This window comes from Hyla sarda, unplaced genomic scaffold, assembly GCF_029499605.1.
Source record: "Hyla sarda isolate aHylSar1 unplaced genomic scaffold, aHylSar1.hap1 scaffold_340, whole genome shotgun sequence".
NCBI classification, from domain to species: domain Eukaryota; kingdom Metazoa; phylum Chordata; class Amphibia; order Anura; family Hylidae; genus Hyla; species Hyla sarda.
In genome coordinates, this window is record NW_026610153.1 from 142,224 (window position 1) to 155,739 (window position 13,516).

The 13,516-nt window shown below is 42.5% G+C and overlaps 1 protein-coding gene and 3 non-coding genes across 6 annotated transcripts; all 4 read right to left on the reverse strand.

Moving 5' to 3' along the window:
* Nucleotides 1-241: 241 nt before the first annotated feature.
* Nucleotides 242-5,015, reverse strand: LOC130330735 (uncharacterized). 3 transcript variants are annotated; one of them, XM_056553613.1, is made up of 6 exons: nucleotides 3,508-5,015; nucleotides 3,124-3,258; nucleotides 1,993-2,041; nucleotides 1,861-1,902; nucleotides 1,108-1,197; nucleotides 242-445 (listed from the first exon to the last, which is right to left on the reverse strand). In XM_056553613.1, the coding sequence occupies exons 1-6, from the start codon at nucleotides 4,798-4,800 to the stop codon at nucleotides 384-386; spliced, it is 1,671 nt and encodes a 556-aa protein (XP_056409588.1). In that variant the 5' UTR covers nucleotides 4,801-5,015; the 3' UTR covers nucleotides 242-383. The 3 variants fall into 3 exon arrangements, 1 of the variants encoding a protein (XP_056409588.1); XR_008873804.1 differs by lacking the exons at nucleotides 1,861-1,902; nucleotides 1,993-2,041 and having other exon boundaries at nucleotides 384-445; nucleotides 1,139-1,197; XR_008873803.1 differs by lacking the exons at nucleotides 1,861-1,902; nucleotides 1,993-2,041 and having other exon boundaries at nucleotides 406-445.
* Nucleotides 5,016-7,098: 2,083 nt separating this feature from the next.
* LOC130330855 (U2 spliceosomal RNA) lies at nucleotides 7,099-7,289 on the reverse strand. The gene has a single exon (XR_008873896.1). It is a non-coding gene; the product is annotated as a U2 spliceosomal RNA (small nuclear RNA).
* Nucleotides 7,290-9,382: 2,093 nt separating this feature from the next.
* On the reverse strand, nucleotides 9,383-9,573 carry LOC130330777 (U2 spliceosomal RNA). The gene has a single exon (XR_008873841.1). It is a non-coding gene; the product is annotated as a U2 spliceosomal RNA (small nuclear RNA).
* A 2,080-nt stretch (nucleotides 9,574-11,653) lies between these two features.
* On the reverse strand, nucleotides 11,654-11,844 carry LOC130330778 (U2 spliceosomal RNA). Its single transcript, XR_008873842.1, has one exon. It is a non-coding gene; the product is annotated as a U2 spliceosomal RNA (small nuclear RNA).
* Between the last annotated feature and the right edge of the window lie 1,672 nt (nucleotides 11,845-13,516).

Sequence of the window (13,516 nt, forward strand, 5' to 3'; positions counted from 1 at the left end):
AATGCCATTTTAAGAATGCAAACTCATCACTTTGTTTATCGATTAAAAGATAGATGTACATTTCACTTAATATCATTCCAATAACATCATCGAAAGATAAAATGTCCTTTTTAAATAATAAAATATTCCTATTTTTCCACAGAGCTGCCTTCACACAGTTTATTATTTGCCATGCCTTCCGTTTCTCTTGTTCGCCGGGACAATCCAAACACCCATATAAAACCATATTATAGTCCAAGTCTTTTATAGCAGCAATTTTGTTTAAAAGTGGCAGCATTTTAGTCCATATCCTTCTAGAAAAATCACATGTCCATAAAAGATGTAAAACAGTCTCCTCTTCGTGGCATCCCTCTCTTGGACACTTTGCTGTGCTTGCAAATCCTCTACGGTGTTGGAAAGCCCGGCACGGAAGGCAACTGTGGATGCAGCTCCAGGATAAGTCCTTCTGTGAGTTAAAAAGATAAAATGAGTTCACAATTCTCCAGATTTCTTTACATTTATCATCATTAAAATTTCCAACTTGGCACATGTTAATATTGTTTAAAATGACTCTCGTAAGTTTTTTCCCATCGATTAGAATATCTTTACTAAAATCAAACAGTTTAAAAAGAAAAACAATCTTTTCTAAAATACAATAAGTAATAGGGAGGTTAAAAGCATAAGGGTGTTTAAGATCTGTTTCAAACCAACCATGGTGTCTCATGAGATTACCAACATTATAGCGCAAAAAGAACGACCAATAGTTGTCTTTAAAAACATTCTTAAGACACAATGAAAAGAATTTTGTATAAAGGAACGCAGTAAAATCAGTAAAACTTTTCCCCCCTTTCTCTTTAGGTTTAGATACAATTTCTCTTTTTAACTTCTCATATTTGGAATTCCAAAAAAAGGTGTAACAGACTTTTGAGACTTTACGTATTATATGTGTGTTAGGTGGGAACACTAAACTTAAATATAAAAGCAAAGGTAAAATCACCATCTTTAAAATCAGCACTTTTCCTTCCATTGTAAGGTCTCTTAGTCTCCATACACATAATTTTTGGTTCACCTTTTGCATTGTTAGCTCCCAGCTTTCGTTTCCATTATTTAATTCATTAAAATACACACCTAAAATTTTTACTTTTTCTACTACCGGTACCTTTATGTCTCTTGTATCCAGCTTGCCGACTTTTAAAATCTCGCACTTGTTAAAATTCACTTTAAAACCAGAAGCACAACAGAAATAGTTAATTTGTGTTAAAGTTTTTTTAAGTGCCAGGCTATCTTGACATGTCACTGCTACATCATCCATATAACTGACTACTTTAGCTTCAAGACCATTTCCTCCGGGGAGCCTTATCCCACGGATCTGTTTATCACCTCTTATGACACATAAAAGTGGCTCTAGTGCACAAATAAATAAAAGGGGTGATAGGGGGCAACCCTGCTTCACACCAGATTTTAAAGGAACCATTTCAGTCTTAAAACCATTAATTAAAATTTTGCTAAAACAGTCATTATAAAAGGCTTTGAGTGACGTTAAAAAACCTTCTGGTATGCCCATTTTATTTAAAACATTAAATAAAAAACAGTGCGAGACTCTGTCAAATGCTTTTTCAAAGTCTATTGTTAAAATTGCTAAATTACTTTTCCTTATTTTAGCATCTTCTATTATATCTTTTATGAGGTTTAAATTTTCCCACATGTTTCTACCCGGTATACCACACACTTGATTATTATGTATTAATTTATCTATAACATTTTTTAGTCTGTTTGCACATATTTTAGCCATTATTTTATAATCAGCGTTTAAAAGGGTTATTGGTCTCCAATTCCTAATATCCTCTTTATCACCTTTTTTAAAGAGCAGAGAAACCTCACCCATTTTCCATGACTGTGGTAAAATCTTGGTATTAAAAACATCTGTAAAAAGAGATAAAAGATCATCTTTTAAAACCTCATAAAAAACCTTATAAAATTCGATTGGCAGGCCATCAGACCCTGGTACTTTACCCAAATTAAAACTGTTTATGGTATCCAATATTTCCTTCTCTGGGATAGACTGTAAAAGAAAGGATTGAGAATTATTCTCTAAAACACGTTCTATTTTGTTTAAGGCATCGTTCATGAAATTAGCATCTATTTTTTTCTCATTAAAAAGTTCCCTATAATAACATTGTACTTTAAATAAAATTTTATTCATCTCCACTTCTCCTTCTAGTTTTTCGATATGGACTCTTTTTTGATTAGATTTTTTAAAAAAATATCTTGTACATTTTTCGTTATTTTCAATATGTTTGATTTTAGCTTTAAAAATGATCTCTTTACCTTTTTCATTTAAAAATGTTTTTATTTCTTTTTTAATGTTAACAATATCATCTTTTACATCTATCCCTATATTGTGCAATTTAAAAAGAGTTTGAAGATGTGTATTTAAAATATCATAACAATGTCTTTTATCTTTAGCTTTTTGGATACCTTGTTTTATAAAAAAATCTTTAGTTTTTTTCTTCATATTTTCCCACCATACTTTTATATCTATATTTGGGTCTCTATTATTTTTACATTTATTATAAAAATTGGCGTATTCTGTTAAGATTATTTTATCTTCTAAAAGAGATATGTTCAATTTCCATGAACCAATACCCCTCTTAAAACCAGGAACAGGATTTAAAACAAATAGAAGACATTTATGATCAGAAAATATATTAGTTAAAAGCTCACATTTGGCAGGTAAAACATTTTGAGAAGAGAAGATAAAATCAATCCTCGAGCTACAATTCACATTACTCCATGTAATGCCTTCAGTATCAGGTAAATTTGGATTACATTTTTTAAAAACATCTATAAGCCTAAAATCTAAAGTAATATTTTTTAAAATGTTAGATGTCTTATCATAATTTCTACTAGTAGCTCGAGAATATCTTTTCTCACCTCTTAAAACACAATTAAAATCCCCAGCTAAAATCAAAGGATAAGAATCATTAATAAAAAGAGGTAAAATCTCTAACATCTCTTCTCTTTCTTTTTTATCAGGTGAACCATAAAAGTTTAAAAACTGCCATGTAAAACCATTTATAAAAGCTTTAACTAATAAAATCCTTCCTGGTAAAATCTCTTGCTTAAAAATTATATTAACATTACCCTTAAAAAGTATAGCAACTCCTCCAGATTTAGATGCGTTGGACCCTGACCACACTGAGGGGCCATGCTTCCAGTCTTCTTCATATTTCTTGTATGATGCTTGGTGAGGGATGCCACATTCCTGTAAGAAGAAAACTGATGCAGACAAAAAGGATAAAAAATTAAAAATAGCAGTTCTTCTTGCGTGTGTCTTAAGGCCCCTCACATTGAGGGAGAGTCCATGGAGCGCCATCATTAAAGGTTACAGAGAGACCACTTTCAATATCTTTGTGCACATTCTATCTCATCCTCATCAGCCAGACCCCCAAAACTATCATTTTCCCCTTCTGATCTCACTGTCACCAGAGATTCCGGTGAGCTGCTACCGTCTGACTCCTCCATTACCTCCTCCTGAAGATCCTCCGGTAGGGGACTAAGGAGAGGATTCCTCTTCGCCGGAACAGGGGTTGTCCCGTCTCCGTCACCTTGCCCAGTGTCCATCTCCTCCCCGGGATGACCTGTCGGAGCCACCCCGGGCAGCTGGTCGGGCACAACGACTTCCACCGTGTCGGGAACCATGGACGAGTTGCCTGTTTCACTTGGGGAGGGGGCTGGAACACCTGATGGCATCCCTACCCCCCCCTCTTCTTCCACAAACGCCTCTTCTCTTCCTGTTCCGGTCTTTCTTCTCTTAGCCCCAACATTTTCTGGCTTCCTCAGGGGGGCACTCTGAGGCTTGCTGACAGCTTCATCCAGGTTACTACCCCTCTGCTGCGAGAGAGGAGCTCCTGTCTGCCATGCTTTCTTCTCCTTTCTTCTTACCTTCATGCTGGAGGGTTTCTCATATCCATCTTCATCAGAGGTAGCAGACTCACCATGTTGATCAGTTGGGTTTTCTTCTGGTTTGCTGTCTTCTCTGTTCATATGACGGGGGTCTGGCTGGCTTCTCTGTTGTTTCTCTTTGTTTCTGTGAGGACAAGAAGCATACAAATGGTCAACTCTGTAACATAAACTGCATTTCTTTTCTTTTGTGCATTCTCTGGAGGAGTGCTCAGTGCTGCCACAATTTGTACATGTACTCTCACATACGTTTTTATCATGTCCATATCTTCTACAAGCTCTGCAGAAATTGGGCATTCCTGGGAAAAACACGTCACCATTTACATTTCCTAACTTGAACCGAGCTGGAGGCATAACCTTTCGTCCTGGGAGTAATAGATCTTCTTTGAACTCAACCAGAAACTTCCACTTAGAGGACCATATTCCACACTCATTCATCACTTTCCCTCTATTTATAATTTTTTTACAAAAATTCCTTAAAAACACAACAATTTCATCTTCTTTAACGTATGGAGAGTACATTTTTATAACTAAAAGCATAAGTTCATCGGGAAAGTGCTCAACAATTCTTATTCCACTCAAGCGGGCATCTCCGCTTACCTTCTTCATCTGTATAACAAAGTCCTTGTAAATACCTCCTTCCGTAAAAGTAACATCGTATACTCCTCTTTTCGGATAATCTTGGATGGATAATATCTCATGCTTCCTTAATCCAAAGACGCCCAGCAGAACTTGCTCCACGATGTACTTCAGGTCCCGGTTCTTTCTCTGGTCCTCCAAGTACGATATACGTACTGAGTTCTTGAGCTTGGCATAAGATGGTACCATGCCTGGATCTCCGTCACTGGCTGACGCCATGCTCACAATCAAGCGCACCAAAGAGACACTAGGTCCCTAAGGCAAAGGGGGATCGCAACTCTACACTGAGGTGGGCCCCCTCCCCAATAGCAGCAAGGGACTTAAGCCCAACGAAGGGCGATGTCCCAGGGCCGAGGAGGGGGGTCTCAGAGCACCCACAAAAGCAGGAACCGGATCAGCCAAGGTATATCCCTATACCTTAGCCAAAAGGCCGAGAAGCGATAACCGTGAAAGGGGCGGGCCCAACAAGGTGCCCTTCATGGGCACTATCACTGCTTGCTGTCAGGGAGGCTGCCAGACAATTTTCCATGCACACTCTGGGCTGGGGGGCAGTCAACCACCAGTACACACAGCAGAACCTAAACCCATACCATTATTGCTAAGCAGCAAGACAGGGGCCCATTGCACTCCCACGGGGCCTTTTTAAATGCAATCCATAACCCGGATTTGCCAGGAACCCTTCTTACTCCTCCTACTTGCATGTGACACTGGGCTTAGGATCTGCATAGGAAACACACACACAAGCACACACCTACCTTTGTTGCCTGCAGATGCCTCCTTGGCTGTCCCCAAACGATATCAAACCAACACCCACGGGAAGCTGTAAGCATAGAGGACATGCCTGCACCCCATTGGACTTACCTGTGTGGGTTAAACCCGGGTTATTTGACAACCTATGGCGGTGATGGTTCTGCTCAGGCAGAGCAGTGCTGATGCTCCTCATAAAGCTGTCGCTGCTGTGAAGGTTCTAGGTGACATCACAAATCCCTATGGTTACATACACAACAAAGCTGGGTTGTTGTTGTTTACACTCTGCAAGGCCTGTGGAAGTGAGTGACATCATAGCACTGTAGTTCTGAGGGTTCTAGATGGATGCAACAATCTCCTGTTGCTTCTATGAAGGCCATAATAGACGACATCACCAAACAGCTCCATAGTCACATACACAGCAAAGGAGAGATGTTGTTTACACCTAGTGATGTCAGTGGTATTGAGTGACATCACAGCACAGTGCTAAGGCTCCTGGGCCTGGACACAGCAGCGGCTGCAATATCTCAACGGAGAATACGTTTATATATATATGTGTGTGTGTGCGCGTATATATATATATATATATATATATATATATATATATATATTTCTCCGCCGAAATCACTTTTAAACCCATTTCCACCTTTTTTTCCCTTCTCTTCCTCTTACTTTTTTTTCACGTTTTTTTACGTTTTTCTCCTTTTCGCCTCTTTTCTGGGCGTATTATTCTTCTTTTTCTTCTTTTTTTTCGTCTAATGCATACCCCATCAGTGCAGCAATGCTTATTCAATACCGCCAGCAGATGGAGACACTGGGGGATAATTTTCTAAGGATTTATACTGATTTTTCCTGTCTGAATTTGTCGCACAGAAAGTTGCAGGCCAAATATGTGTGACATTTCTGCGACTTTAGCTTCTAGAGCATTTTTACAACATTATACATAGGTGCTGAATACATAAAAAGCGACTGTTCAGCGACAGACAAGTCGCATCGGCTGAAAGTAGGCCAGAATGTCAGTCCATGTTGGAGCAGGTTTAGATACAGTCTAAAGTATAGATCTCAAAGTCTGTGCACAGAATTTAGCAAGGGCCTCGCACCTTCTGATGCATCAGGTAGGTGCACAATAGCATAGCCTAACCCTCTGTACTTTGGTCTATATTGATGCGGGACATAGACAGCCAGCTGATGACCAATCCATTAGTGCAATGGATGGCTGGAAGCATTTGTCTTTGCCTTTGCAATACCACAGAAGCAATGCATGGTCAATGTACAGCAATGACACACCTGTGTGAACAGCCAGGAGACCCCCCCCCCCCCCCATGTTATGTTACATAGTTACATAGTTAGTACGGTCGAAAAAAGACATATGTCCATCAAGTTCAACCAGGGAATTAAGGGGTAGGGGTGTGGCGCGATATTGGGGAAGGGATGAGATTTTATATTTCTTCATAAGCATTAATCTTATTTTGTCAATTAGGAACATTCAGCACCCACCCGCTATCAAGGCAGCTGCCTATCATGTCATGCCCTACCTGCACAGGTGTGCTGGCTACTCAAATGATCCAATTAAGGAGGCCATTTAGTCAGCAGCAGCAGAAGTCCTGTGCCTGGACGCTCCAACAGCGGCCAGACACAAGCAGAAGCAGCAGAAGCACCACCTTTTGTTTTTTGGCTGCAGCAGCAGCAAGGCCCACAGGGCTGGCTAGCTGGCTAGCCAGCAAGCAGGTAGCAATGAAAGTAGGAATCTTTCTTTTTAACCCTGTAAGGGGGTGGTGCACTGTACCCGAAGATACTGCCATATCGGGTCAATGCATAGGGCGACGGAAGCAAGCTTCGAAATCGGCCCCCGTTCTCAAAAATCCATTTAATATATGGTCCCCAGATAGGGGACGTATCAGATATTAAACTGATAAGAACAGATACTACACTTGATCTTAGCCAAAAGGCCGAGAAGCGATAACCGTGAAAGGGGCGGGCCCAACAAGGTGCCCTTCATGGGCACTATCACTGCTTGCTGTCAGGGAGGCTGCCAGACAATTTTCCATGCACACTCTGGGCTGGGGGGCAGTCAACCACCAGTACACACAGCAGAACCTAAACCCATACCATTATTGCTAAGCAGCAAGACAGGGGCCCATTGCACTCCCACGGGGCCTTTTTAAATGCAATCCATAACCCGGATTTGCCAGGAACCCTTCTTACTCCTCCTACTTGCATGTGACACTGGGCTTAGGATCTGCATAGGAAACACACACACAAGCACACACCTACCTTTGTTGCCTGCAGATGCCTCCTTGGCTGTCCCCAAACGGTATCAAACCAACACCCACGGGAAGCTGTAAGCATAGAGGACATGCCTGCACCCCATTGGACTTACCTGTGTGGGTTAAACCCGGGTTATTTGACAACCTATGGCGGTGATGGTTCTGCTCAGGCAGAGCAGTGCTGATGCTCCTCATAAAGCTGTCGCTGCTGTGAAGGTTCTAGGTGACATCACAAATCCCTATGGTTACATACACAACAAAGCTGGGTTGTTGTTGTTTACACTCTGCAAGGCCTGTGGAAGTGAGTGACATCACAGCACTGTAGTTCTGAGGGTTCTAGATGGATGCAACAATCTCCTGTTGCTTCTATGAAGGCCATAATAGACGACATCACCAAACAGCTCCATAGTCACATACACAGCAAAGGAGAGATGTTGTTTACACCTAGTGATGTCAGTGGTATTGAGTGACATCACAGCACAGTGCTAAGGCTCCTGGGCCTGGACACAGCAGCGGCTGCAATATCTCAACGGAGAATACGTTTATATATATATGTGTGTGTGTGCGCGTATATATATATATATATATATATATATATATATATATATATTTCTCCGCCGAAATCACTTTTAAACCCATTTCCACCTTTTTTTCCCTTCTCTTCCTCTTACTTTTTTTTCACGTTTTTTTACGTTTTTCTCCTTTTCGCCTCTTTTCTGGGCGTATTATTCTTCTTTTTCTTCTTTTTTTTCGTCTAATGCATACCCCATCAGTGCAGCAATGCTTATTCAATACCGCCAGCAGATGGAGACACTGGGGGATAATTTTCTAAGGATTTATACTGATTTTTCCTGTCTGAATTTGTCGCACAGAAAGTTGCAGGCCAAATATGTGTGACATTTCTGCGACTTTAGCTTCTAGAGCATTTTTACAACATTATACATAGGTGCTGAATACATAAAAAGCGACTGTTCAGCGACAGACAAGTCGCATCGGCTGAAAGTAGGCCAGAATGTCAGTCCATGTTGGAGCAGGTTTAGATACAGTCTAAAGTATAGATCTCAAAGTCTGTGCACAGAATTTAGCAAGGGCCTCGCACCTTCTGATGCATCAGGTAGGTGCACAATAGCATAGCCTAACCCTCTGTACTTTGGTCTATATTGATGCGGGACATAGACAGCCAGCTGATGACCAATCCATTCGTGCAATGGATGGCTGGAAGCATTTGTCTTTGCCTTTGCAATACCACAGAAGCAATGCATGGTCAATGTACAGCAATGACACACCTGTGTGAACAGCCAGGAGACCCCCCCCCCCCCCCCCCATGTTATGTTACATAGTTACATAGTTAGTACGGTCGAAAAAAGACATATGTCCATCAAGTTCAACCAGGGAATTAAGGGGTAGGGGTGTGGCGCGATATTGGGGAAGGGATGAGATTTTATATTTCTTCATAAGCATTAATCTTATTTTGTCAATTAGGAACATTCAGCACCCACCCGCTATCAAGGCAGCTGCCTATCATGTCATGCCCTACCTGCACAGGTGTGCTGGCTACTCAAATGATCCAATTAAGGAGGCCATTTAGTCAGCAGCAGCAGAAGTCCTGTGCCTGGACGCTCCAACAGCGGCCAGACACAAGCAGAAGCAGAAGCAGCAGAAGCAGCAGCAGCACCACCTTTTGTTTTTTGGCTGCAGCAGCAGCAAGGCCCACAGGGCTGGCTAGCTGGCTAGCCAGCAAGCAGGTAGCAATGAAAGTAGGAATCTTTCTTTTTAACCCTGTAAGGGGGTGGTGCACTGTACCCGAAGATACTGCCATATCAGGTCAATGCATAGGGCGACGGAAGCAAGCTTCGAAATCGGCCCCCGTTCTCAAAAATCCATTTAATATATGGTCCCCAGTTAGGGGACGTATCAGATATTAAACTGATAAGAACAGATACTACACTTGATCTTAGCCAAAAGGCCGAGAAGCGATAACCGTGAAAGGGGCGGGCCCAACAAGGTGCCCTTCATGGGCACTATCACTGCTTGCTGTCAGGGAGGCTGCCAGACAATTTTCCATGCACACTCTGGGCTGGGGGGCAGTCAACCACCAGTACACACAGCAGAACCTAAACCCATACCATTATTGCTAAGCAGCAAGACAGGGGCCCATTGCACTCCCACGGGGCCTTTTTAAATGCAATCCATAACCCGGATTTGCCAGGAACCCTTCTTACTCCTCCTACTTGCATGTGACACTGGGCTTAGGATCTGCATAGGAAACACACACACAAGCACACACCTACCTTTGTTGCCTGCAGATGCCTCCTTGGCTGTCCCCAAACGGTATCAAACCAACACCCACGGGAAGCTGTAAGCATAGAGGACATGCCTGCACCCCATTGGACTTACCTGTGTGGGTTAAACCCGGGTTATTTGACAACCTATGGCGGTGATGGTTCTGCTCAGGCAGAGCAGTGCTGATGCTCCTCATAAAGCTGTCGCTGCTGTGAAGGTTCTAGGTGACATCACAAATCCCTATGGTTACATACACAACAAAGCTGGGTTGTTGTTGTTTACACTCTGCAAGGCCTGTGGAAGTGAGTGACATCATAGCACTGTAGTTCTGAGGGTTCTAGATGGATGCAACAATCTCCTGTTGCTTCTATGAAGGCCATAATAGACGACATCACCAAACAGCTCCATAGTCACATACACAGCAAAGGAGAGATGTTGTTTACACCTAGTGATGTCAGTGGTATTGAGTGACATCACAGCACAGTGCTAAGGCTCCTGGGCCTGGACACAGCAGCGGCTGCAATATCTCAACGGAGAATACGTTTATATATATATGTGTGTGTGTGCGCGTATATATATATATATATATATATATATATATTTCTCCGCCGAAATCACTTTTAAACCCATTTCCACCTTTTTTTCCCTTCTCTTCCTCTTACTTTTTTTTCACGTTTTTTTACGTTTTTCTCCTTTTCGCCTCTTTTCTGGGCGTATTATTCTTCTTTTTCTTCTTTTTTTTCGTCTAATGCATACCCCATCAGTGCAGCAATGCTTATTCAATACCGCCAGCAGATGGAGACACTGGGGGATAATTTTCTAAGGATTTATACTGATTTTTCCTGTCTGAATTTGTCGCACAGAAAGTTGCAGGCCAAATATGTGTGACATTTCTGCGACTTTAGCTTCTAGAGCATTTTTACAACATTATACATAGGTGCTGAATACATAAAAAGCGACTGTTCAGCGACAGACAAGTCGCATCGGCTGAAAGTAGGCCAGAATGTCAGTCCATGTTGGAGCAGGTTTAGATACAGTCTAAAGTATAGATCTCAAAGTCTGTGCACAGAATTTAGCAAGGGCCTCGCACCTTCTGATGCATCAGGTAGGTGCACAATAGCATAGCCTAACCCTCTGTACTTTGGTCTATATTGATGCGGGACATAGACAGCCAGCTGATGACCAATCCATTAGTGCAATGGATGGCTAGAAGCATTTGTCTTTGCCTTTGCAATACCACAGAAGCAATGCATGGTCAATGTACAGCAATGACACACCTGTGTGAACAGCCAGGAGACCCCCCCCCCCCCCCATGTTATGTTACATAGTTACATAGTTAGTACGGTCGAAAAAAGACATATGTCCATCAAGTTCAACCAGGGAATTAAGGGGTAGGGGTGTGGCGCGATATTGGGGAAGGGATGAGATTTTATATTTCTTCATAAGCATTAATCTTATTTTGTCAATTAGGAACATTCAGCACCCACCCGCTATCAAGGCAGCTGCCTATCATGTCATGCCCTACCTGCACAGGTGTGCTGGCTACTCAAATGATCCAATTAAGGAGGCCATTTAGTCAGCAGCAGCAGAAGTCCTGTGCCTGGACGCTCCAACAGCGGCCAGACACAAGCAGAAGCAGAAGCAGCAGAAGCAGCAGCAGCACCACCTTTTGTTTTTTGGCTGCAGCAGCAGCAAGGCCCACAGGGCTGGCTAGCTGGCTAGCCAGCAAGCAGGTAGCAATGAAAGTAGGAATCTTTCTTTTTAACCCTGTAAGGGGGTGGTGCACTGTACCCGAAGATACTGCCATATCAGGTCAATGCATAGGGCGACGGAAGCAAGCTTCGAAATCGGCCCCCGTTCTCAAAAATCCATTTAATATATGGTCCCCAGTTAGGGGACGTATCAGATATTAAACTGATAAGAACAGATACTACACTTGATCTTAGCCAAAAGGCCGAGAAGCGATAACCGTGAAAGGGGCGGGCCCAACAAGGTGCCCTTCATGGGCACTATCACTGCTTGCTGTCAGGGAGGCTGCCAGACAATTTTCCATGCACACTCTGGGCTGGGGGGCAGTCAACCACCAGTACACACAGCAGAACCTAAACCCATACCATTATTGCTAAGCAGCAAGACAGGGGCCCATTGCACTCCCACGGGGCCTTTTTAAATGCAATCCATAACCCGGATTTGCCAGGAACCCTTCTTACTCCTCCTACTTGCATGTGACACTGGGCTTAGGATCTGCATAGGAAACACACACACAAGCACACACCTACCTTTGTTGCCTGCAGATGCCTCCTTGGCTGTCCCCAAACGGTATCAAACCAACACCCACGGGAAGCTGTAAGCATAGAGGACATGCCTGCACCCCATTGGACTTACCTGTGTGGGTTAAACCCGGGTTATTTGACAACCTATGGCGGTGATGGTTCTGCTCAGGCAGAGCAGTGCTGATGCTCCTCATAAAGCTGTCGCTGCTGTGAAGGTTCTAGGTGACATCACAAATCCCTATGGTTACATACACAACAAAGCTGGGTTGTTGTTGTTTACACTCTGCAAGGCCTGTGGAAGTGAGTGACATCATAGCACTGTAGTTCTGAGGGTTCTAGATGGATGCAACAATCTCCTGTTGCTTCTATGAAGGCCATAATAGACGACATCACCAAACAGCTCCATAGTCACATACACAGCAAAGGAGAGATGTTGTTTACACCTAGTGATGTCAGTGGTATTGAGTGACATCACAGCACAGTGCTAAGGCTCCTGGGCCTGGACACAGCAGCGGCTGCAATATCTCAACGGAGAATACGTTTATATATATATGTGTGTGTGTGCGCGTATATATATATATATATATATATATATATATATTATATATATATATATATATATATATATATATTTCTCCGCCGAAATCACTTTTAAACCCATTTCCACCTTTTTTTCCCTTCTCTTCCTCTTACTTTTTTTTCACGTTTTTTTACGTTTTTCTCCTTTTCGCCTCTTTTCTGGGCGTATTATTCTTCTTTTTCTTCTTTTTTTTCGTCTAATGCATACCCCATCAGTGCAGCAATGCTTATTCAATACCGCCAGCAGATGGAGACACTGGGGGATAATTTTCTAAGGATTTATACTGATTTTTCCTGTCTGAATTTGTCGCACAGAAAGTTGCAGGCCAAATATGTGTGACATTTCTGCGACTTTAGCTTCTAGAGCATTTTTACAACATTATACATAGGTGCTGAATACATAAAAAGCGACTGTTCAGCGACAGACAAGTCGCATCGGCTGAAAGTAGGCCAGAATGTCAGTCCATGTTGGAGCAGGTTTAGATACAGTCTAAAGTATAGATCTCAAAGTCTGTGCACAGAATTTAGCAAGGGCCTCGCACCTTCTGATGCATCAGGTAGGTGCACAATAGCATAGCCTAACCCTCTGTACTTTGGTCTATATTGATGCGGGACATAGACAGCCAGCTGATGACCAATCCATTAGTGCAATGGATGGCTGGAAGCATTTGTCTTTGCCTTTGCAATACCACAGAAGCAATGCATGGTCAATGTACAGCAATGACACACCTGTGTGAACAGCCAGGAGACCCCCCCCCCCCATGTTATGTTACATAGTTACATAGT